Source organism: Notolepis coatsorum (assembly GCF_963971535.1).
Source record: "Notolepis coatsorum genome assembly, chromosome: 3".
NCBI classification, from domain to species: Eukaryota; Metazoa; Chordata; class Actinopteri; order Aulopiformes; family Paralepididae; genus Notolepis; species Notolepis coatsorum.
The window spans coordinates 180,706,397-180,731,266 of NC_140167.1; the positions used below are offsets into that span (position 1 = coordinate 180,706,397).

At 44.6% G+C, this 24,870-nt stretch overlaps 1 protein-coding gene across 1 annotated transcript in view; it reads left to right on the forward strand.

Annotated features, from left to right (window-relative positions):
- The window catches only part of LOC311226085 (semaphorin-5B-like), a gene marked incomplete at both ends in the record, with an annotated part of 108,988 nt that overhangs the window by 80,588 nt on the left and 3,530 nt on the right, over positions 1 to 24,870 (forward strand). The window contains 4 exons of the mRNA XM_084311461.1: positions 1,211 to 1,436; positions 4,363 to 4,587; positions 12,197 to 12,367; positions 24,032 to 24,165. Coding sequence (XP_084167587.1) covers positions 1,211 to 1,436; positions 4,363 to 4,587; positions 12,197 to 12,367; positions 24,032 to 24,165 — 756 coding nt within the window. The remainder of the gene's footprint in view (positions 1 to 1,210; positions 1,437 to 4,362; positions 4,588 to 12,196; positions 12,368 to 24,031; positions 24,166 to 24,870) is intronic.

Sequence of the window (24,870 nt, forward strand, 5' to 3'; positions counted from 1 at the left end):
TCTATGATCCTGTTGAGAAGAGCCGAGTTTGCTGTATATATATATATATATATATGTAACGGTTGTGACAACGTCACCTCAAACTTCGCTACCGTCCACAGTCACTTCACAACACTTGAAGTCCATCGTGACTGTGGATAGACTCGCGGTACCTCCGTTACACTTACACCGTATCTCACAACACACAGCGGATCACCAGAGGAGTTTGCATGGATCTTTAAATACCAAGGTTGTGGCTGCAGGCGCAGTACATCCTCTTGATTAGGAAAACGGAGTGTGTGTAAATGCCAACGGAAATTTAAGAAGAAACCCTTAACATCCCCTGCTTTCGTGTGCAAAACAGGTCGGTTTCAGAGCCCTGGAAGCTTCCGTATCGAACCCATTGAATGAATGAATGAAAACTTTATTTAACAGATTGCAGAATGGGTACAATACAGTACGGCTCAATACACACAATTGTTAAGGGGATGCAGACCAGAGAAAGACGTTTGTCTTGTTTACATCAGGGTACCCCATTTTCATTTCATATTGACATTTATGACATACTCAACATACATGACATTTATGGCATAGGGACATATAGGTATTTAGTACTGATACATTTGTGACATATACAGTATTCAAATATACAGTACTGTTACTCATAGATCCTGACAGAGTATATACATATGATGGGGAGGGGACTGTACATTAGGAGGGGGTGGGTGGGTCGGAGAGAAATATACATATACGGCGGGGAGAGAATATATACATGCAGTGGGGAGGAGACTGTCTATTAGGAGGGGGTTGAAAGAAAACCACGATTGAAAGAAAACCAAGGGAGCTATAAAAGAAGGAAGGGTCACTGTGTAGCACATGAAGTGTGAACACGTTCAGTTCGGCCGACATTGAGTTGAATGGGATCACCATCTCCTTGTTTATGACACAACAGGTTGTCATAAACGACCATACAGGTTATCGCCTCCGATGTCAGAATCGTCTGCAATTTGCTGCTTTGTTAACTAGCTAACGTTTGATATATTATATATGTATATTTTCCTCAGATAGCTGGTATATTTGGAATTTTAAGACAGGCTTCAATAGAACTGACACCAAAGTCTGGCACAGAGCAGAGCATAGAACGCTGGTATTGTGATGTCATGACCCTTCCTTCCTTAATAGTTTCCTTGATGAAAACGCCCCCCCTGTCCCGCTCTGTCTGTCCTGGCAGGAGTACAAGGCCTGTAACCTGGAGGCGTGTACGGAGGTGAAGAGGAACACCCCGTGGACCCCCTGGATGCCCGTCAACGTGACGCAGGGCGGGGCCCGCCAGGAGCAGAGGATGCGCTACATGTGCCGCGCCCACCTGGCCGACCCCCACGACCTGCAGATCGGCCGGAGGAAGGTGGAGACGCGCTTCTGCCCCAACGACGGCACGGCCGTCTGCGAGACAGACAGTAAGTGGACGGGTTGAGCCGCGCGGCGCTAAGAGATCACGATTGTTTCAACGCGGATCTGCCCAGGCGAGGAGTCCGCTATATTCAATATTACAACTGAACACACATGGAATTTTGCAAGTCCCGAGCGAATGAGAAGACATAACAATAGGGTGTTTGTGAGCTTTCATTGAAAAGGCTATTGAAAACACAGCACACGCTCCGGGAATTGAATTTCAAATCCGCCGTGGATTCGGAACAAAAATATGATTAATATTTACCAGCCGCTCGACCAAATATTAGCATTTTGTATGCGTGCACACATGCTAACACCTGTGTCGACACAGATAGAAGGTGGCAGCATGCGAACAGATCGCCCACAGCACTGTGTTCTGAGAGCAGCAGGACAGCCACATGTTGAAAGGGCCCTTCTGGTAGTCTTGTTAGCTTCCCCTTAGTGACAGGGTCACGGTTCAGCTCCCTCTCTAGTACACTACAAACCCCAAGGAGGCTCCCTACTCTGTGTGTGTGTGTGTGTGTGTGTGTGTGTGTGTGTGTGTGTGTGTGTGTGTGTGTGTGTGTGTGTGTGTGTGTGTGTGTGTGTGTGTGTGTGTGTGTGTGTGTGTGTGTGTGTGTGTGTGTGTGTGTGTGTGTGTGTGTGTGTGTGTGTGTGTGTGTGTGTGTGTGTGTGTGTGTGTGCATGTGAGAGAGGGTGTATGTGTGAGAGGGTGTATGTGAGAGAGAAGAGAGAGAGAGAGAGAGAGAGAGAGAGAGAGAGAGAGAGAGAGAGAGAGAGAGAGAGAGAGAGAGAGAGAGAGAGAGAGAGAGAGAGAGAGAGAGAGAGAGGGTGTCACAGTCCAAGGACCCTCTAGTGGCTTCTCCATGGCCCTCCGCTCCTCAATCGATTACCTGTCACCCTTTGTCAGCTACCTAGGGGCTACAGCCCATTCTGATGGAACACTACTGGGAGGCAAATGGGTCGGAGGGTGTGTATGAGGAGAGGGAGAAGGGGAGAGAGACAGAGAGACAGAGAGAGAGAGAGAGAGAGAGAGAGAGAGAGAGAGAGAGAGAGAGAGAGAGAGAGAGAGAGAGAGAGAGAGAGAGAGAGCAAGAGTGCAGGCTTGAGAGCACAAGGAAGAATGAATATATTATTATATATCTTCTTTATACCTCTGCCGTATTGCTAAAACAGATTCAGGGGCATCTGAAATACGGTAAAGCTCATCTACGTGTTTATTATCCGCAAACATTTTGTTCACCCATCTCTTTTTAACTGATAGAAATTTTTATAACATAGATGATAGCATACCTTATAAATAGAAGAATCGAGCTGATGAAACTATATATATATTAAATTTTTTTAAGAAAATAACGATTAGCCTACTATTCTCAAAATAATACAAGTTTCTTTATTTATTATTCTTTGCTTACATTCAAGTTTCTTCAAGTTTCTTTAATAGTTGTCATACAGAAGTACAGAATACTTTTATACAAAATGCTTCTTACTGTTACGCTCCAGAGACTGTGCAAGACAAGATAAGTATGAAATAAAATAACATAGTATAGCATGTAAATTAGAAGTAAAAAAATGAGGTCACAGTGTTCAGTATAGACATATGTACAATGTTCGATGCAGAGTAGACGTAACCAGAGTAGAGTTACCATATAATATACAATACTGTGTAGTGTACTAATATACAATACTATATAGTGCAAGGCAGAAATAGGATGAGGTGCAATTTAGGTACAATTTACAGTAGGTGTACGAGTTGTAGTGCAAATCCTTTATCAATAAATATAAAGTGTGTTTGTGTGATCTAAAGTGTGGAGAGTGGGTGCTGCAGTGTGTTGTTTGTTTAAGTGAGTGTGTGCGTGTGGGTGTGTGTGCTGTGTGCATTTGATGGTTGTTGCATAGTGTTTATTGTTCGTTTAGCAGCCTGATGGCCTGGGGATAGAAGCTTCTTCTGAGTCTTTCTGTGCTCGCCTTAAGACTCCGGTATCGCTTGCCTGACCGCAGCAGTTCAAAGAGGCAGTTGTTCGGGTGGCTCGAGTCCTTAATAATTCTCTTAGCCTTCCCCTTGCACCGCTTGTTGTAAATGTTCTGGAGGGTGGGAAGCCCCCCTCCAATTGTGTGTTCGGCTGAACGTGTCACTCTTTGTAGTCTGCTACGGTCTTGTGCAGTGCTATTCCCAAACCAGGAGGTGATGTTGCCAGTCAGGATGCTCTCTATTGTACATGAGTAGAAGTTCCTAAGGATCTTCTGATTGACTTGGAACTTCCTTAGGCGCCTGAGGAAGTAGAGGCGTTGTCGTGCCTTCTTCACAACACTGTCAATGTGTGTGGTCCATGTCAAATCCTCGGATATGTGGGCTCCGAGGAACTTGAAACTGTTCACTCTCTCAACCGGTGCCCCGTCGATGCTGAGGGGGCTGTAGTCCTTGACCCCCGACCTCCTGAAGTCCACAATCATCTCTTTTGTTTTGCTGACGTTCAGGGAGAGGCAGTTCTCCTGACACCACTGTGACAGGTTCTCTACCTCTTCCAGGTAGGCCCTTTCGTCGTTGGCAGAGATCAGGCCCACCACTACTGTGTCATCAGCAAATTTGATGATGGTGTTGTTGTTCCGCTGTGCTACGCAGTCATGTGTGTACAGGGAGTAGAGGAGTTTGTTGGACTTCTCCTTCGTTATGGTGGCATTACGGTGATCAACGACTGTACAGTTCACCCACCTTTTTATTGACCTATCTCAAGACCCGCCCTCTTTTCTTGTTCCTCCAATCGTGACTGCGAATATCAAGAAAAAGAGGGCAGGGCTTGAGACAGGTAAAATTGACCACGACATTGCTATGTCTCTCTCTCTCTCTCTCTCTCTCTCTCTCTCTCTCTCTCTCTCTCTCTCTCTCTCTCTCTCTCTCTCTCTCTCTCTCTCTCTCTCCCCACCCTCCAGGCCTCGTGGAGGACCTGCTGAAGACCCCCGTGGTGCGGGTGGCGGCGGCGGCGGCGGGCTCCGGGTGGTCGTCGTGGGAGACCTGGTCCACCTGCTCCCAGAGCTGTGCCAAGGGCTACCGCACCCGCAAAAGGACCTGCGCCTCGCCAGAGGGCAAGAGCACCCCCGCCGCCTGCCGCGGCTCCCCGGTGGAGTACCAGGACTGCAGCGCCCAGGCCTGTCCCGGTGAGCGGAGCGAGGGCACACTCTTCTGTCACTCAATGAGCTATCAGTCAACAACACACAGTCATATTTTATTTCCTGCTTTATTTCACCAACCAGTCTCTAAAGATTAGGAGTTAGCGAGAAATAATCGATGATCATGCTTTCTTTCTTTTTTTTTGAATGGTAAATGGACTGCATTTATATAGCAGCTTTTATCCAAAGCGCTTTACAACTTATGCAACTCATTTTACCCATTCACTCAAGACATTCACACACTGACGGCGGAGGCCTCCATGCGAGGTGCCAACCTGCTCATCTTGAGCAGTTAGTGGGTTAAGTGTCTTGCTCAAGGGCACTTTGACACATTGCCGGGAGGAGCCGGAATCTAACCGGGAACCTTCCGATTACCAGGCGGCCGCTCTACCTCCTGATCCACTGTCGCCCCCAATTTCATTCACAGTTCGTTCACTGTTTAATTAATAATTGAACAGACACTTGGTCTCACTTCATAATTGGCCTCATATCGTCATACAAGTTTGTAAAGAACACATGCACTCTCACAGACACACTGTATGCCCCGTTTCGACCGCAGGAACTTTCCCCAGGAACTAGGAACCTTTTGAGGAACTCAGAACCTAAGGGATCAGGGTACAGGACCTAAGGGGGGCGTTGGGGGTTATTTCAACCTCTATTTTCAGAATTTGCCTAATCTTCACAAATCATTGGACCACGGTGGAAACGCAGACAAGTATGGGCTGAACAAACCTTTTAGCTCCTTGAAAAGTAGTTCCTCGGACTAAAGGTTCGGGGGACTTTGGGTCACATACACTCAAGCTCTTTGTATATGCATGAACTCTTTGACACAATCATCCACACACACACACACATACACGCACACACGCACTTACACACACACACACACATACAGAAACGGAACGTCTGGCATTAGGCCAGGATCTCTTTTAAGAGCTTACCTTGAATATTTATGACTAGTACCTCATACATAAATGATTTATCATTGGTCGTGGTCGGTGCTAATGAAATTCCCTCAGTGTATTGGGATTACTGGCCACTGCTACCCACCTGAAAGCTTTGGGGGGTCAGCTGAGGTCTCAGTTAGCGGGAACCTTGAGACTCAGGGAAGCTGCCATGTATGAAAAAAGCATGATAAGAAACATATAGTTCTGCCTTCAGAATTTTTTTAGAGAAATATATAGTTTATAACATATTTTACCAATCTTATCTATGTTTACTAATCTGTTTTTACTATTATATGTTTGATTACTGGTTGTCCAACCATATTTGACAAATTCTCGAAATTCCTGATAAGAATCGTTTATCCTGATGGATTCGCTGCCATTTTGTTTTCTTTAAAATGTTTTGGTAGACCATATGAATATGATTTGGATGCGTCTTTATCATACCACCCACTGGTCCTACTCTAAAACTTTGACCAGACAGCTGGTTCTTTTTAGCGTTTATCGCTTTTTTCTGGTCAAGCATGGCCGACAGAAACAGGTTGAATGGGATATAGATCGGGGAAAGACACTCTGAGAAAATACGGCGAGTCCGGGAGTCGAACTCGTGTACCCCAGATCCGTGACGCGCACGGTTGTCCCCGACGCCGAAATAGCGGCGAGATACGCGGTGAGCTACTGGAGCTCCCCCCCACTGGTCCTACTCAGCTCCCCCAACCGGCGGGACTGGAGCTAGCCTAGGCCTCCATGGCTTCCAGCTGTCTGTCTGGAATGTATGGTCGTGGCTGTTTTCGAGTGCTGGGTGGGCCTCTTTTCCCAAAAGCATCTCCGTGAAAAGATGATAATGAAATCCATCTCGAAGCTTCTCATGTCATGTGGGGTGTTTTACAAAAAGCATCTTAGCTAAAGGCACTCTTAGAAATGCTGGTAGGTTGACAAGTGTTTCCTACCACTCGTAGAAGGCTAAGTGCATCTTAACCTCTTAACACTTTCAGAGCCCTTGCTTAACCTTGATTTACCGGTTGAATGCCCACCATCCACTTCAATGTTAGCGTTAAAAACACCTAATCTATGTTTTAAATTATGGCTATGTGTCTAATCTGCCCGTCGCTTATCAATGACTCGTTTTCCAGTCAACATTGTCGAAGGGGATTGTTTTTATATCGGTTAATTTTCGTTTTATAGCATTTTGAAAAGCCCTCGTTTTCAAGGAAAATATAAAGATTCCATGATAAAAGACGTTTACTGGAATATTCTAGAATACACAAAAACGTTGTAATTTTTCGGCCTATTTATGAATCGTTTTCAAATAAACGCTAGATTTTCGATAGTATATGTGTACGTATGCACGCTAGAGACGCGAGCTGAAAAATCGATTCTCTGATCTAAGCGACTGACCTGCAGTTACACAGGGATAGACGATAGGGGGCGCTTTTTTCCATTCTGAGCTGCTGGAGGAGCTGCTGTACCAACGGGAGACTCGGTTGATGAAATATGAAATCAGATCGCTAATAAACAAATAAAATTATATTTGTCATTGTGGGCACTCAGTGGGGGGCCTAATAAAACGAGATATGTCGTCCGTGGCACTGAAATTAAGGATCGGGCAAAAATGGGGCTAGTTTATTTAATTGTTTTGACGATTGCATACCCAAAGTAATTTGCGATTTATTATACGTTATACTTATAGCACATGCATGAGTCTGGTCTCTTTTGAAAGGTAACATTCTGAAGTGTCTTAAAGACAAATCACTTTGAGTGCTAATGAAATAGAGTAACAGAGGTTTGAACACACTGAAGTAAAAGTTTTGTGTACTCACATTTATTTTTACTGGTTGCCAGATGCCTGTTTTTAAGTTCCAGCTGAGAGGTAGGAGCTGGAAAACATAATGGTTCCATAGCCTGAAGTCTTATGTAGTACATGTCCAAAGTTGATCAAAGTCCCACGGAAAATGTGTGTTTCACAAAGGTTTTTGTAACGTGTGTACCGGTAAAAATTCAGCATGATTATCCAAAATGGCTGTCCACTGCCATTAATTTCGCCTCTCGAGTCAAAACAAAGGACTTATTCATCTTCTTGTGTCACCTTCCCCCACTGTCAGCGCCCGTCCACGTCAGGACTCATCACAAGCTATGTGTTCATTGATAACCACGGATACTCTCTGTGTATAGAAGTGGAAGTTGATGCAACTGGAGTGCCTTTGGGAGAGAAGAAATAACTTAATTAATAAATAAAAATAAATAAATAAATGTAAATTAAATACTGTTTAAAGGTGTTGAACATGTAAGGGATAATGCCCGATGAACTGCACATAAACATATTTTAATGGACAAGGTGGAGGAGAGAACAGATTGTCTCCACTGAGTCTATTAAAATATGTTAATGTGCAGCTCGAAGAACATTATCCCGTTTATACCATGGCCAACGGCGGCCAAATGTAAAAAAAAAATTTATATATATATTTCTTTTTTTATTGGGCATTTATTCATGTTTATTCGTGTTTTGCATTCAACATTAACACTTGTGAGACTTGGGAATCTGAATAATACCTGGGACTAGTTTATTGTTTGTTCGATCTGTTAGAGCTAGAAAGCTAATTTTATGCTAGCAGGCATTATGGTCGCTAGCATTGCGTAAGGTTTACAAACTGTGAATATGATCTAACAGTATGTTTAACACAAAGCTTAGGTAGCTATCCAGCTATATAGCCGACCATCACTCAGTCAATGCACTTCCAACTGGATAGCTACCTAAACCTTCTGTTAAACATATAGTCAGATCATACTCACTGTAAACCGTAGGTGACGCTAGCGTGCTAGTTGCCTGCTAGCATAACATTCGCTTGCAGGATATTATGTAGCAAGTATATCAAGGCAAGGCATGCCAAGGTATATGGTTACTGTAGTAGTAATGGAAACAAGTAAAGATTCCGATATAAAACACATTTTCTCAAAGATTAAGATTAAAACATTTACCTTTATTAGTTGTAACAGCATACAAATTGAATGATCTATACCTCCATCAAAGATTATGAACCTACACAATAATGGTTTGGCTGCAATACCTTACCTACATAATGGTCTTCAATGGGTGGCCATACCTCACTCCCCACGTCTATAACTCCTTAAACACAACATGGGTGACTTTGGTGATGAATGCAATTTGAGTGGTGATCTAAAGGGAAACCAAAGGGAAAAATAAACAATTTATCTTTATTATAGGTCTATTGTACTTCCATTAGCAGATGCATGCCTGCAGATCTGTCTCCATACTCTTCCTCTTCTCACTCCTCTCGGTCACGATAAGTGCTCTTGCAGACAACAACATTGTACGGCATAGTTGCAGTAATGAGTGACTGCACGGCAACTGGAGATAAATAGGTGGGCTGTCGCTGGAGTTGAAGTGCAATGTCCACCTCCCCGTAGTCCACTCCACAGTACTCCTTGGCCAGCCAATGTGCTTTACTGTGAGCCAAGAGCGCTCTCTCTCGCTTCTATTTAGTTATTTATATCTTTATTTGACACGATCTACGTACAGACAGGCAGCAGCGTGTGCACGCTCTCTCTCTCTCACACTTAACACCTGTGTGCACGCTCTCTCTCACTCGTAACACCTGTGTGCACGCTCTCTCTCACTCGTAACACCTGCGTGCATGCTCTCCCTCACTCTTAACACCTGCGTGCACGCTCCCCCTCACACTTAACACCTGTGTGCACGCTCTCTCTCACTCGTAACACCTGTGTGCACGCTCTCTCTCACTCGTAACACCTGTGTGCACGCTCTCTCTCACTCGTAACACCTGCGTGCATGCTCTCCCTCACTCTTAACACCTGCGTGCACGCTCCCCCTCACACTTAACACCTGTGTGCACGCTCTCTCTCACTCGTAACACCTGTGTGCACGCTCTCTCTCACTCGTAACACCTGTGTGCACGCTCTCTCTCACTCGTAACACCTGCGTGCATGCTCTCCCTCACTCTTAACACCTGCGTGCACGCTCCCCCTCACACTTAACACCTGTGTGCACGCTCTCTCTCACTCGTAACACCTGTGTGCACGCTCTCTCTCACTCGTAACACCTGCGTGCATGCTCTCCCTCACTCTTAACACCCGTGTGCATGCTCTCTCTCACTCTTAACACTTTGAGTGCCAGCGACACGTTTTGTCGTTAGTTCATGCCGACCTTTGAATGCCACCAACGATTTTCTTTTATTGGCGATTTGAATTCATATTTCATCAATCGAGCCTCACGCTAGTGTTGCAGAGTCTCTCTGAGCTCAATTGGGAAGAGACCACCCCCTATCGTCTCTCTCTGTGTAACTGCACCCCATTAGTTTAGACTGATGAGGGGGGGGGGGGGGGGGGGGGCAGTTTCCTCATTTAACTTTTCCGTCAAGCCAACTGAAGAGATCAAGTTGATCGCCGGCCCGGAAAACGCGTGGATTATGTATTTACAGTACCCAACGCTGAATCAATAAACGCGGTCGATATTTGGAATGGCGATCAGGAATTGGAATAATCTTTTTGGATAACATCTGATCTGAGGTAAGGAATCTATTTTACCAGTCTTGGGGTAATCAGAGCTTTTTCACAGATATATCAACGTGTCCCATATGTGTGTGTGTATGTGTGTCTGTGTGTGCGCACTGATCAGGAAATGAGAGAATCGATATTTCAGCCCGCTTCTATAGCGTGCATAAGTACACATATACTATCGATAATCTAGCATTTATTTGAAAACGATTCATAAATAGGCCGAAAAATGACAACGTTTTTGTGTATGCCAGAATATTCCAGTTATCACAGAATCTTTATATTTTCCTGGAAAACTAGGGCTTTTCAAAATGCTATAAAACGGAAATGAACCGATTAAAAAACAATCCGTTTCGACAATGTTGACTGCAAACAAGTCATTGATAAACGACGGGCAGATTAGACACATAGCCATAATTTAAGACAGAGATTATGCGTTCACAACGCTATCATTGAAGTGGGTGCTGGCATTTAACCACGTTTTACCATGTTCACCAGTGGTAATCAAAGTGTTAAGATGCACTTAACACCCGTGTGCACGCTCTCTATCACACTTAACACCCATGTGCACGCTCTCTATCACACTTAACACCCATGTGCACGCTCTCTCTCACTCTTAAATGCTGTTTCGGAAAAGAAATGCGTGGACAAATTTAAGAACCTTTGTAAGATCACACTTTTTGTTGTTTAAACAACACTCTTTACCTCTGAGATGGATGGTTATTGGGAAAACGAATCCCATACCAGTAACACCAGAGAGGGGGAGTGAGAAATGCTGATTGATGATGGGATTAAAGAGAAGGATGGAGGCCAAGGAGATCACTAGGGAGTAGGAAAGGAATGTTTGATTGTATGTGTGTGTGTGTGTGTGTGTGTATGTGTGCATGTGCGTGTGCGTGTGTGTGTGTGTGTGTGAGACAGAGAGAGACAGAGACCTAACAGAGAGAGACAGAGAATGACAGAGAGAGAGAGAGAGAGAGAGAGAGAGAGAGAGAGAGAGAGAGAGAGAGAGAATAGAACATCTTCTCTCCCTGCCCTTGAGAAGGTATTCATTGTGCGTTCTTACATTTACTCCCTCAGTCTCTGTCTCCCTCCGTCTCTCCTCCCCTCTGTGTGGTCTCAGAGCAGTCAGTCAGCCAGAGAGACCGGTGGTATACAGTATCATCTGGGAGCTAGTCGGAGAAGAGTGGTCACAACCTGCTGCACTCACAGCACCATGTTAGCTCACTGGAGCAGCTCTATACCTGGCGCGCCGGGACTGCTGCCTCAACTTAAACTCACCTCCTCTCAAACAGTCATCTGGGAAACCTGGGCAGTCAGTCAGACAGACAATCGGTCAAAAAGTCAGTCGGTCAGTCGTAGTCAACAGCGAGAGTAGTCAACGGCGAGAAACAAATACTCTGATGCTGTTTGAATTGGGCCATCAATTACACATGTGATGTTTGTAAATGTTCAAAGTATAATTGTCGCCTAGCTAACGTTACGTTATAGCATCAAAAGCTATCGATGATGTTAGCTAACTTGCTTGTTAGTCAACTTTATTGACAAATGTCATTATCGACAAAACTAAAACGGGATCTAAATTATTATTTGTCTTTCGCCAAAATAGGGTCCTATGGTTGTTAGCGGAAGGGGAGGGACTTTGCCTTTCTACAATATATGTCAATCAGCCAGTTAGTCAATTAAGCAATTGGCAGTGAATCAGTCAGGCAGGCAGTCAGTCAATCAATCAGCCAGTTAGTCAATCAGCCAGTTAGTCAATCAGGCCATCGGTCAAGCAGTCAGTCAGTCAGTCAGTCAGTCAGTCAGTCAGTCAGTCAGTCAGTCAGTCAGTCAGTCAGTCAGTCAGTCAGTCAGTCAGTCAGTCAGTCAGTCAGTCAGTCAGGCCATCGGTCAAGCAGTCAGTCAGTCAGTCAGTCAGTCAGTCAGTCAGTCAGTCAGTCAGTCAGTCAATAAGTCAATCAATGAGACAGACATTTTCACTGGTCAGTAGGTGTTGAAAGAATTGTTGTTGTTGATTTTAATTAATAATTCATCAATTAATAATTGATTGGTGTGTGTGTGTGTGTGTGTGTGTGTGTGTGTGTGTGTGTGTGTGTGTGTGTGTGTGTGTGTGTCAGGGAGCGGTGCCTGGTCCTGCTGGTCGGCCTGGTCCCAGTGTTCGGTGGGCTGTGGTGGAGGTCACTACCAGAGGACCCGCTCCTGCAACAACCCTGCCCCGACCAGCGGAGGAGACATCTGTATCGGGCTGCACACTGAGGAGGCGCTGTGCAACACACACACCTGTGACGGTAAGCTACACACCAGGAACATACCCTGTTATACATACATACACTGTTTATGTCCAGATCCCTGTGTAGGACTAACCTCTGGACCACCACACACATGTATACCCTACATACACACACAGACACACACTATACATATATTACATACTGTACATACACATACTGTACATAAATACTGTACATACACACACTGTACATACATACTGTACATAGAGACACACACTGTACATAAATACTGTACATACACACACACACTGTACATACATAATGTACATACAGACACACACTGTACATAAATACTGTACATACACACATACACACACTGTACATACATACTGTACATACAGACACACACTGTACACTACACACACACACACACACACACACTGTACATACATACTGTACATACACACACATAAACACACACATTGTACATACATACTGTACATACAGACACACACTGTACAAAAATAATGTACATACACACACACTGTACATACACATACATACATACATACACACACACACTGTACATACATACATACATACATACATACATACATACATACATACATACATACATACATACATACATACATACATACATACATACATACATACATACATACATACATACATAGTGTACATACATACACACACACATACATACATACATACATACATACACGCACACTGTACACATACTGTACATACACACATACATACATATATACACACACTGTACATACATACATACATACATACATACATACATACATACATACATACATACATACATACATACATACATACATACATACATACATACATACATACATACATACAAGGACCCCCTCGAAAACGAGATAGCATATCTCAAGGGGTTTATCCTTCCAATACATTTCAAATATATACACACACTGTACATACATACACACACACACAGACACACACACACACAAACACTACATACAGTACTGTGCATACTGTACATGCACACATACATACACACGTACACACACATACTGTACATACATACATACACACATCTTACCTTAACAACATCTTGTCTGTGTCCTGTTGTGTTTATAGTTTATCTGTTTCACTGTGTCCCGTCTTTCATGTCCTTTAATTAAGTTATTGGACAGAGTTAAACCATCACAGCTGTCTCCTCTTGTTATGTCCTTCCCTGCTGCTGGGGTCCTCTGCTCAGCTGCTGGGCTTTAGAGCTGAGCTGCCTGGGGAGTGAGACATAGACTAACTAGAGAGGTTTGAGAGTGAGACATGCACAGTGGTGTAGCAGCTAACTAGAGGGGTTTGAGAGTGAGACATGCACAGTGCTGTAGCAGCTAACTAGAGAGGTTTGAGAGTGAGACATGCACAGTGCTGTAGCAGCTAACTAGAGAGGGTTGAGAGTGAGACATGCACAGTGCTGTAGCAGCTAACTAGAGAGGGTTGAGAGTGAGACATGCACAGTGATGTAGCAGCTAACTAGAGAGGGTTGAGAGTGAGACATGCACAGTGCTGTAGAAGCTAACTAGAGAGGTTTGAGAGTGAGACATGCACAGTGGTGTAGCAGCTAACTAGAGAGGTTTGAGAGTGAGACATGCACAGTGGTGTAGCAGCTAACTAGAGAGGCTTGAGAGTGAGACATGCACAGTGCTGTAGCAGCTAACTAGAGAGGTTTGAGAGTGAGACATGCACAGTGGTGTAGCAGCTAACTAGAGAGGCTTGAGAGTGAGACATGCACAGTGCTGTAGCAGCTAACTAGAGAGGGTTGAGAGTGAGACATGCACAGTGCTGTAGCAGCTAACTAGAGAGGGTTGAGAGTGAGACATGCACAGTGCTGTAGCAGGGTTGTCAATTATTGTAAGGCACACAATGTGTGAGGATTCTGTGAGGATTGGCCCATTCCCCGCCACACGCTTCTTCAAGGTACTGTGATGATTGGCCCATTCCCCGCCACACGCTTCAGGAGCGATTACCATTTCCATCACGCACCTGTTGTAGTTTGTAATTACCGCTCCAGAGGCTTCATATACTCGGGCCTTCTATCAATCGTTGTCGGGTCGTTTTGGATACTACTGCTATTGCCTGTTCCCCCCCGTTGTTGTGCCTCGTCTACTTCTTCTTTGGAAGTTGCCGCTGGTGTATATCTCGATCATCCGTTGGAGCTGTGCCTCGTTGCCCGCTTTACGCGTTTGCGCTTTGGTGAGTTTTTGGAAACAAACCTTTTGGATTATCTGTTTTTTGTGTGTTTGGATAACACTGAAGAAATACCGTTTTTGTTTTGTACTGGACTCAGCTAATTTGTGTGTTAGGATAACACTGAAGAAATACCGTTTTTGTTTTGTACTGGACTCAGCTAACTTGTGTGTTGGTACACCGAAGATCAAGTCACTTGTGATTTATACTGGACTCAGCTAAGGAGGACTGAACTGCACTGCCTCTGTGTACAGTTGGATTGATTATTGACCACTCTCTCTCTCTCTCCGTTTCCTCCCCGAGTTGGATCCGGGAGTATCTGCAGAGCCGCAGAGGTAGTGGCGCCTACGCCGATTCCCCACCTCTAAACCGGGAGGATCTGCAGAGCCGCAGACAACACTGCCGAAAGCATTCTCCTTTTTGTTAATTCTGATTTGTTATTTGGCTAATTTTTTATTCTATAATAAATACGCCCTAGTGTTTGGCTAACTCTGAACTACCTGTCTGTGCCGTGCTGTTGGGGTCGGTTTCAAACCATAACACAATGTAATATAAGCTGGGAGCATAAATTAAGTGCATGTAAATCAATTGTTCTCTGCATTTCCTGAAACACAAGTCTTTCATGATCATCTAGCCAAAATAAATGATCAGAGACAGACAGATGACATTTGACTAAAGAGTACACATTTTATTTCAGCACATAAAGGACAGTAAAACATATAATTTATAAAATGTCTCCCAAATCATATAACATACAAAATATATCCTCTTGGGCACCATTGAACCTGTTTCTATGGCTAATGGTAATGTGCCTGAATGTAAATATGACCAAAAGGATCTGATATCCTCTGATATCCACGGTGCTTTTAAGTGCAGCGTTTGAGGACTTTTGGGTTGATATGTAAGGGATAATGTATAGCTACGAGGTCATTGTCGCAAAATAATTGACCGACACTAAACGCAGTGAAGGTCAATTATTTTGCGACAATGACAGAGTATAGCTATACATTATCCCGCTTATTACATGGCTAACTTACTAACAATATACCTAATTCATTTTACACCATCGACAAGACGAGATCAAATGCAGACGCAGTTGTACTGTGGCTCCTCTGTCATCGCCGGCAGCCGGCAGGTGTGTGGACTTGATTGCACTGATGTAGTGCAGCTGTGCATAATGGTAATGCTTAGCTTTCGTGACTGCGATCAAAATGCTTGATTGTGATTGGTCAATAGCGCTCTGTTGCCCCTAACGGCGGTCATTATTGCGCGTTGCCCATGACAGAGGTGAATTATCGAGAAATAATTGACCGCTGTCAGGGGCAACCGAGCGCTATTGACCAATCACAATCAAGCATTTTGGCGAATGTTAAAACGCCATGTAATAATGCATGATAATCCAGCACCAGTGGTATACGGCATGGACAAAGTGTCATACGCCACGTTTCCACCGAAAGAACCTTTACTCCCAGGAACTACTTCTCAAGGAACTAAAAGTCTCGTTCAGCCCATTGTTTGTCTGACTTCACTCCACCGCGGTCCTAAGCACCGTGAAGATTAGGCATGTTAGGGGCGGCTGATTGGCGCAGTGGGCAAGGCGCTCGCCACTAACGCAGGAGACACTGGTATCGAGCCCAGCTCTCGCCATTGCTACCGGCTGGCCGGCCGTCATACTAACACAATTGGCAGTGTTAGAGGGTGGGAAAGCCGGTGGGTGGGGATTGGATTTTGTGGACAGCGACTCCTACAGGTCGGTTGGGTGACGCCGGTGCGGCGGAAACAGGAAGTATCGGGGGCAGCGTGAGCCTCCCACGCGTTACTCCTCGCCACTGAGAGTTCGAGCTGTCTGGTGAAAAGATGCGACAGGCTGCCTCCTCGTGTACCGGAGGGGACACGTGACGCAAGGCTTCTATCCTCACTACAGCCGACCAGTGGGAGGCATAGTCTAGCAACGTTCAAGACAGGGGAGGGAAGAATTGGATAATACAAAATTGGGATGGGAGAAAAATAGAAAATAAGGAGAAAAAGTGGATCAAAAAAAATAATAATAGTTGACTATGCTAGAACACAAAAGACCCGGATCACGGATAAATCAACAGACCAGTGTTCCCTGCGGACTCCTCTGCCACATACTGGTCCTCACATTGTGCACCAGAATGTACAGCAGGACTCCTCTGCCACATACTGGTCCTCGCATTGTGCACCAGAATGTACAGCAGGACTCCTCTGCCACATACTGGTCCTCACATTGTGCCCCAGAATGTACAGCAGGACTCCTCTGCCACATACTGGTCCTCGCATTGTGCACCAGAATGTACAGCAGGACTCCTCTGCCACATACTGGTCCTCACATTGTGCACCAGAATGTACAGCAGAGCACCCAATGCACTGGCAACTCAAATCCTGATGATTCGTAGTATTTCCCAACGTGGCTTTGTCCATTGTTTGGAGTGCAGATGACTCTCTCTCTCTGCACCCGTGTTGGGTTCCAAACTCTGTCATCGCTTGTCTGTCATCGTTGCCATGTGGTTGTTGTTAAATTATTTTAACATTTTTGTCTTTCATCTTTTCATCTTGAGGAATAGGCTTGCATTTGATTTCCGATACGCTATGAAATGAACAAGAGCGCAATGACCCGAGTGTTAGTCTTCTCCTATCTTATCCATGTCCTAAGTTTAAAGGGTAGAAGCTGTGATTTTTTTCCTGCTCTACTGGGCAAGTGTCAATATCAATTATATACAGTAACAATCCTATACAATCTTTTTTTTTATTATTGTCTCTTTTCATCTCGAGGACTAGGCTTGCATTTGATTCATTTTCAATCTGTTATGAAATTTAAGTGACGCCAAGTGTTAGTCTTATATAATTTTAATATACTTATACAATGCTGTTGCTAAGAGATTCATGCATTTCATGCATAGATCACTTTTATCAATACGAGTTTCACGCATTGAACTAATGTTAGTTTTGATGTGTGCATTTCCTGGTTGATAATATTACGATGGCCTAGTAATAGGCAATAGCAAATACTTAACCTACAAATATAAGACTGTTCTGACAATAGTGATGTAGCTAAGAGATTCGCTGGGGGAATTTTTAATGCATAGGTAATAGGTATAACAAATTAACAAAAAATTAACTGGTTTGCAAATCTTTTTAAATGGCACTTGAAATAAAATGATGTGAGTACTCAACCAATCAGAGCTTCAAGCCCCACCCTCATAGTTCCTATACCTTTGGAAAGTACCTACTCCTGAGCAGGGGTGACGGTGGCTCAGGAGGCAGAGCTGGTCGCCTGGTAATCAGAAGGTTCGCGGTTTGATTCCGGCTCCTCCCGGCAATGTGCCCAAGTGTCCTTGAGCTAGGCCTGTCCCCGACTAAGGATTTGTATAGTCGACTTTGATTGGCCAAAATTCCGAGTCGACCAACCCCCAAAATGCAAAGAAAATATATATAAATATTTAAAAAAGAATAATAATAATTGGAATCACTCCATTTAGGCTGTGGGGTGATTAATGTCTGAAGGAGTCGACTGAAGGCTTCTTGTTCTCTGCGAAAGCATGCAATTGGTCCACTGATGGATACATCTTGATATTTGTCTAGTGTGTTCATTAGACGGGTGAAATCCTCTTTCTGTGCCCGAGGTTGGCAGTCGACTACGGCTCCTTTTGATCGATTAGTCGACTATTCGACTATTCGACTAGTCGAGGTCAGCCCTACCTTGAGCAAGACACTGAACCCTTACTGCTCCTGATGAGCGGGTTGGCACCTTGCATGGTTGCCTCCACGGTGAATGAACGGGTGAACGTGAGGCATAAGTTGTAAAGCATTTGGATAAAAGCTGTTATATAAATGCAGTCCATTTACCATTTTACCATTTACAAAGCAAGGAGATTTTCTGGGAGGGGGAGGGTAAAATTATTAATTAATTTAGACCCTGCTCCCTGTTGGTGGAAACACACTGAGTTCCTCAAACGGTTCCTAGTTCCTGGGGGAAGTGTCTGCGGTGGCAACACAAAAGGTTCCTAGTTCCTGGGGGAAGTGTCTGCTGTGGAAACACGAAAGGTTCCTAGTTCCTGGGGGAAGTCTCTGCAGTGGAAAAGCACCAGTAATGAAGTGGAAACAATCATTGAATTGAAAACGTGTGTTTTTTTTGGATAGCATCCCCCATGGTCTCCTAGCGCGTGGCGATGAGATATGAGACGTATAACGAGGTCCCCCCTCCGCTCACAATCTACTCCTACAAGGATGCTGAAATATTTATGAGAGATCTGCCTGCTAATCCAGGGAACAAAGTTCCAGCGTCGGAAATCATAATACGGTTCAGTGAAGCTCTGATTGCAGTCTGGGTATGATATCAGCCAACCTTTTGGTTTCATATAATAGGATTTCTAATCTATTCTTTATATCTCTTCCTGGAAAGACAAACAAGGCCTGGGAAAATATTCATTGTGTGTGTGTGTGTGTGTGTGTGTGTGTGTGTGTGTGTGTGTGTGTGTGTGTGTGTGTGTGTGTGTGTGTGTGTGTGTGTGTGTGTGTGTGTGTGTGTGTGTGTGTGTGTGTGTGTGTGTGTGTGTGTGTGTGTGTGTGTGTGTGTGTGTGTGTGTGTGTGTGTGTGTGTGTGTGTGTGTGTGTGTGTGTGTGTGTGTGTGTGTGTGTGTGTGTGTGTGTGTGTGTGTGTGTGTGTGTGTGTGTGTGTGTGTGTGCGCACCAACCCTTGTGTAACTGAGTTGTCCAAAGGATTGATTGCAGAATAAAATGGTTGTTTTCCCTTAAAGGGAAACTACGCCCAATTTCAGAATTCCTACATGTTATTCCTCTGGTCTAAAACCGTACAGAAATATCAGTGAAAATGAGCAACTCTCTCCCAAATCCAAAAGCTAGAGTGCTAAAACTCAAACTTGTGATGTCATCAAGTATAAAGTCTGAAGCTGCTTCATAGACAATGAATTGGGGAAGATTGTATACAGTAGGTGACACTGGGAGCGACCAGGGGAATGCTCTGAGTTCATAGGTAAATGGTAAATGGACTGTATTTATTATAGCGCTTTTATCCAAAGTGCTTTACAACTGATGCCTCACATTCACCCATTCACTCACAGCGGAGGCGACCATGCAAGGTGCCAACCTGCTCACCGGGAACAGTTTGGGGTTAAGTTTCTTGCTCATGGAGGGCGGCTAGGTGGTGTAGTGGTCTAAGGCACTCGCCACCAGTGTGGAGACGCTAGGATTCGCGTGTTCGAATCCAGCTCTCCACATTGTTTTTCAGTTTGGCTGGTCGTCCGCAGTAATACACATTGGCCGTATTACGGGGAGGGAAAAACTGAAGGGTGGGGATCGAACGTTGTGAACAAGCGACTCCTACAAGTCGGTTGGTGCGCCTGCGCAGTAGAATCAGGAAGTGTCGGGGGCAGCGTGAGCCTCCCACGCGTTACTCCTCGACACTGAGAGGTCGAGCTGCGCAGGTGAAAAGATGCGACTGCTGTTACCTCAAGTACCGGAGGGGACTTGTGCTATGTATGACTTAGTCCACATTGCAGCCGGCTTGTGGGAGGCAAGAAACAGCGTTCGTGACAGGGGAGGGTTGAATTGGATGATACGAAATTGGGATGGGAGAAAAATATAGAAAAATGGGAGAAAAAGTGGATCAAAAAAAAAAAAAGTTTCTTGCTCATGGACACTTTGGGAGGAGCCGGAATCGAACTGGGAACCTTTCCGATTACCTCCTGAGCCACTGTCGCCCCCTACAAGTACATTTTCAGTTTCAGAATTGAGAGAACTACTACTAATAATAATAATAATTTCTTAAATGTATATAGCGCCTTTCAGGAAACTATAGGATAAAGCTCATGTAAATAGATTTGAACGCGGGACCATATGGTCCACAGGCAGCCGAATGAACCGGCTGAGCTAAAGGGTCCGACCGGCTGCTGGTTGACTGGGACCGGCTCATCAGTAGTTTACACTCAGGATAAACAAAAGAAAACAAATGTTCTGTGGCTTCACAGAATCAGTCTCCCGTTCACTGTCAACTTGCTCCTCTGGTTTCTGGCTTTGGGAGAAGGAGTAGTTCATGTCCACAGATATTGATTGAACTGTCTTAGGCCATGGGAATAACAGAATTAGAATTAGAAGTCTTTTCCCCATGCTGTCTTTCCTCTCGCATTAAGCCACCCGTCAGTCACAGTGACGGCAACGGTTACTCTATGGTAATTACAGACAAAAGAAAGTAAATGGCTTCCTGTCTTCCCCCCCTCCCCCATTGACCAGATGCTAATCATCAGGCTTCATCAGGTTAATGTTTTCTCGTCTGACGTGGGCTAACACTTCCTGTTAGGCCCTCATGGATCATCTGTCCACTGTGCTAACGACCTGACCGGCCCCATTCATCTCCTAGCCTATTCATTTATTGACAGGGCATCACATTGGTCATTGGGGTTCTTCCAAAGCCAGATCGCGTGCGTACTTAGACAAAGACGGGCTGTCAGTCAGAGGACTATCTCGTTCTCCTGTCGCAGTTGGTTTGATTAAAGAGTCCTGCGGTAATGGAGGACAGAAGGAAGGTCTATTAGAGCAGAATGCCACGGAGGCGCAGTGTTCCCTTTGACTCCGCAGTACAATCACACAATTCAAATTGAGGTAAATGGAAATAAATGAAGCAATTAAAGCAAGGTCGCGCGGCTATTAAAACACAGACGACATTGAAACGGCCTGGGGTGTTGTTAACATGCGCGGTATGAATACCTGTATGCTCTTAATTGTAAAAGTGGGTGTGTGCTCCGATGCTGTCAGTGTAACTGATGATGGACCTGGCTCTGTGTGAAGAAGGATGTGCAATATAAGATAAGATGATCCTTATGAAAATAAATCCAAAGTAGAACGCTGGAGCACACGGATTCAAGGCTAAACCACTAAACCACTAAACTGCTTGCGCAGACATTAACACATTCAGCGCCAGAGGTCACTGTGGGCCGTATGATCAGGGGTGCAGTCGTAATATGGGCGGAGGCCAAACGGTATCCTATTATTATGCAAAGTCTAGGCACTTATCACCTAGACTTTGCATAATAATAGGATGCGCGCACTTCGAAGCCCAAACGGCGTTTGACCGCGGTTGCCCAGCACTGCACCACTGCGTATGATCGTGTGTGCGAGCGCTTTAATGAATGGGGATACATGCCGGTGTTTGCAGTGCTAAAACTATATTAAATATTATAGCTATGGATCTAATAATATAGTCGATTGTCATTGAGTTTCTTCCGGTCAAGATGCAAAAAACAGATAATTTTCTCATCCATACACATCCATACATTCCCGTTTTATACCGTGGTGAATATGAGTATAGTTTTAGAGTAATTCTGTGTAATCCCAGGAAACGCAGCTAAGCAGCGTTTAGTGCATGTCACTAGAAGCCGTGCCATTCCTCGCTTGGATCAACAATCTGAAATCAACACTATATTATCGGTATTATGTTTCATCATGCATGCATGAAAGGGTGGGGGGTTTCTATGCTTCGATTGCCACCAACGGCATACGTTGTGGAGTAACGTTACATAACACTACAGGATCACAACGAAGGCATGCTCGGATCAACGCAAGATTGATACCATATAGCACTTACCTTGACTAGGATGTACTGCAAAAAGAATATTCCAATTATCTGATCGCCATTCCAAGTATTGATGTCGATCGTGTTGCCAACATAATCCACCAAAGTACATGAATCGATGGTGCTTGATTCTCCCCAATCCATGTGTTATAAACGTTACTACTGCCCGACTAGGAAAACCTGGACCGGACTTTTTAGATCGACGTACAGGCTGAGCCAGAGAGATTCCAAGGATGTGCAATACCGGCCGCAAGGCGTTACGCGGCGGTATTGGACGTTTGCGATCTCAGACCCATTCCCAATGATAATAGCAGGCTCCCTCCATGGATTATGAATGGAAATAGCGAATAAAAGAAATAACGACCAAAACCCGACTTTTCTCGGGTTTGGCGCTCAAGCGATGACGAGTTAACCCAATTTATCTCGGGTCTGGCGTCCAATGTGTTAAGGAGAAGGGGAAAAATAAACAACAAAAAAACAACCTTTACAGGTGGAAGCCTCAAAGTGAGTATTTAAGAAAATAAGTAAAGTCCAAAAAACAGGACGACACTCAATAAAAAGGTATTGTAGAAAAATAAATAAGCCACAAAGGCAACTCCTAAAAACAGAGTTTATATTGAAAACATAAAACAATAAACCTCCACCAAGGGAGTTTATGTGCCGTAGTACAGTAGGCAAAGGACAGTTCCAAAATAACGCTAGAAACACTACCATAAAGGGCTCAGCCTCTATAAAATAAAGTGTAACATAAGCCAGTAGCCCCAAAACAAGAATGGCTACAAAGAAGGCTAAATGCTGAATAGGGCTGAGAACAGCACTACACTTCAATATAATAAGCCTGACCAAAAGGATAGCCAACACAAGGAAATGAAAAAGCAGTTGACACTGTGAGATCCAAACTTAAATAAACTCAGCTTTGCCATAGGCACAGCTGCACTGAATCAGGTGCAATCAAGCCCACACACCTGCCGACCCATGAGGCAATCAACCACAGAGGCCAGTGGTTGACAGCTATCCCTCACAGAAAGGAAAAATAAAGCAAAAACCATGACACTCGCTCCACAATGGTGGAACAAACTTCCCCACCACCGCTGTCGAATAAAAACACACTTCCTCAATCAATATCTGTAAATAATATATATATATTTTTTATTTAAATAAAATAAAATAAATAACCTTGTCTTTTACACACTTTGCTACTAAATAATCGTCCTTGCCTATATTACTACCTACTATGCTAATATGTCTTTGCTACAATGCACTAAAGACTGTAGCACCCAAGTTTCAACACTGTTTGATGAGCTGACCGCAATGCAGAGCATGTTTAGCCACAGACTTATCCTCCCCCGACATACCACAAAGCATCAGCTAAATGACTAAACGTCAATGTCAATGTGAAGCTCCGGGGTTCCACTCTGGACTAAATCCCTGATGGAAGATCTCCTTTACAGCACCAGACAGGCCTATGTTTCCTTTTTCATGTGGTTTGGTTTGGTTGGAGCGCGTGTCACTTCTCCCAATGCCCTGCTGTGAGTCGTTTGTTCCACATGGCATACGTTTCGGCCTCACGCTGGGTACACAATACACACGCACGCACGCACACACACACTCACACACACACACACACACACACACACACACACACACACACACACACACACACACACACACACACACACACACACACACACACACACACACACACACACACACACACACACACACACACACACACACACACACACACACACACACACACACACACACACACACACACACACACACACACACACAGGCCAGGACCGCTGTACAATTGAGCTCCACATGACCACAGGTTTGCTGTATGTGTTTAGATGAGTGGGCAGTGGCAGGAGAGCAGCAGCCGCCGCAGCATGAGCCTGTCAGTGAGTGTCTGACTGACGGCACAGGTAACAAGAGTCCGTTCTACAAACCCCTGTGTTCTGCTCCTATAGGGAGTCTTTTCTCTGTTCAAACGCTGCACTTAAAAGCACTGTGGATATATCAGAGGATATCGGGTTTCTTTTTGAGAATCTCACAATTCAATCCGATCTTTAATTTTTATTCTATTTCAAATAGATTTTCAATTCATCGTGTCAAACAAAAGTTTCTATATTGTGAGTATTTCTGCTGTACAGAGTCTTTCTGCTGAGCTAATCTCGGCGATCTGTAGGAAGGATTTTATAGTGCTATGGTCATGAGAAAGTTAGAACCAGACTTTGAAAACTGAAAAAAAAAAAAATGAATCTCAGAAGATAGAATCTCAATTCTTGGAGCTCTTTCCCCACCCTGGAAATTACCATAACTCCTCTCTCATTTCCCTGTTGTCGGGGCAAAGCCTGTGCTGACTCCACTCCAATGCTTTTAACTAGGAGGGAGTGAGGGCATGCAGCGTTTCGAGCAGAGGAGGTGAGAACTGGGGGTGTCTGCGTTTCTTTTGCTAATGGTGAGAGGGTCTTTGCTAATGGTGAGAGTGCCTTGCTAAGGGTGATAGGGCCTTTGTCTGAATACCGCTCCAGGGTCTTTGCTTGAGCACTAAATCTTGGTTCGGGAGACAAACATCCCCACTATGCACTAAACAAACTATTGGTTTTCCTCCTAAACTCTCCTCGTGTGTCTGTACGGCTGGCCAGGGCTGCTTGGGGCTACAGGGCTGGGTGGGCCAGCTGCGGTT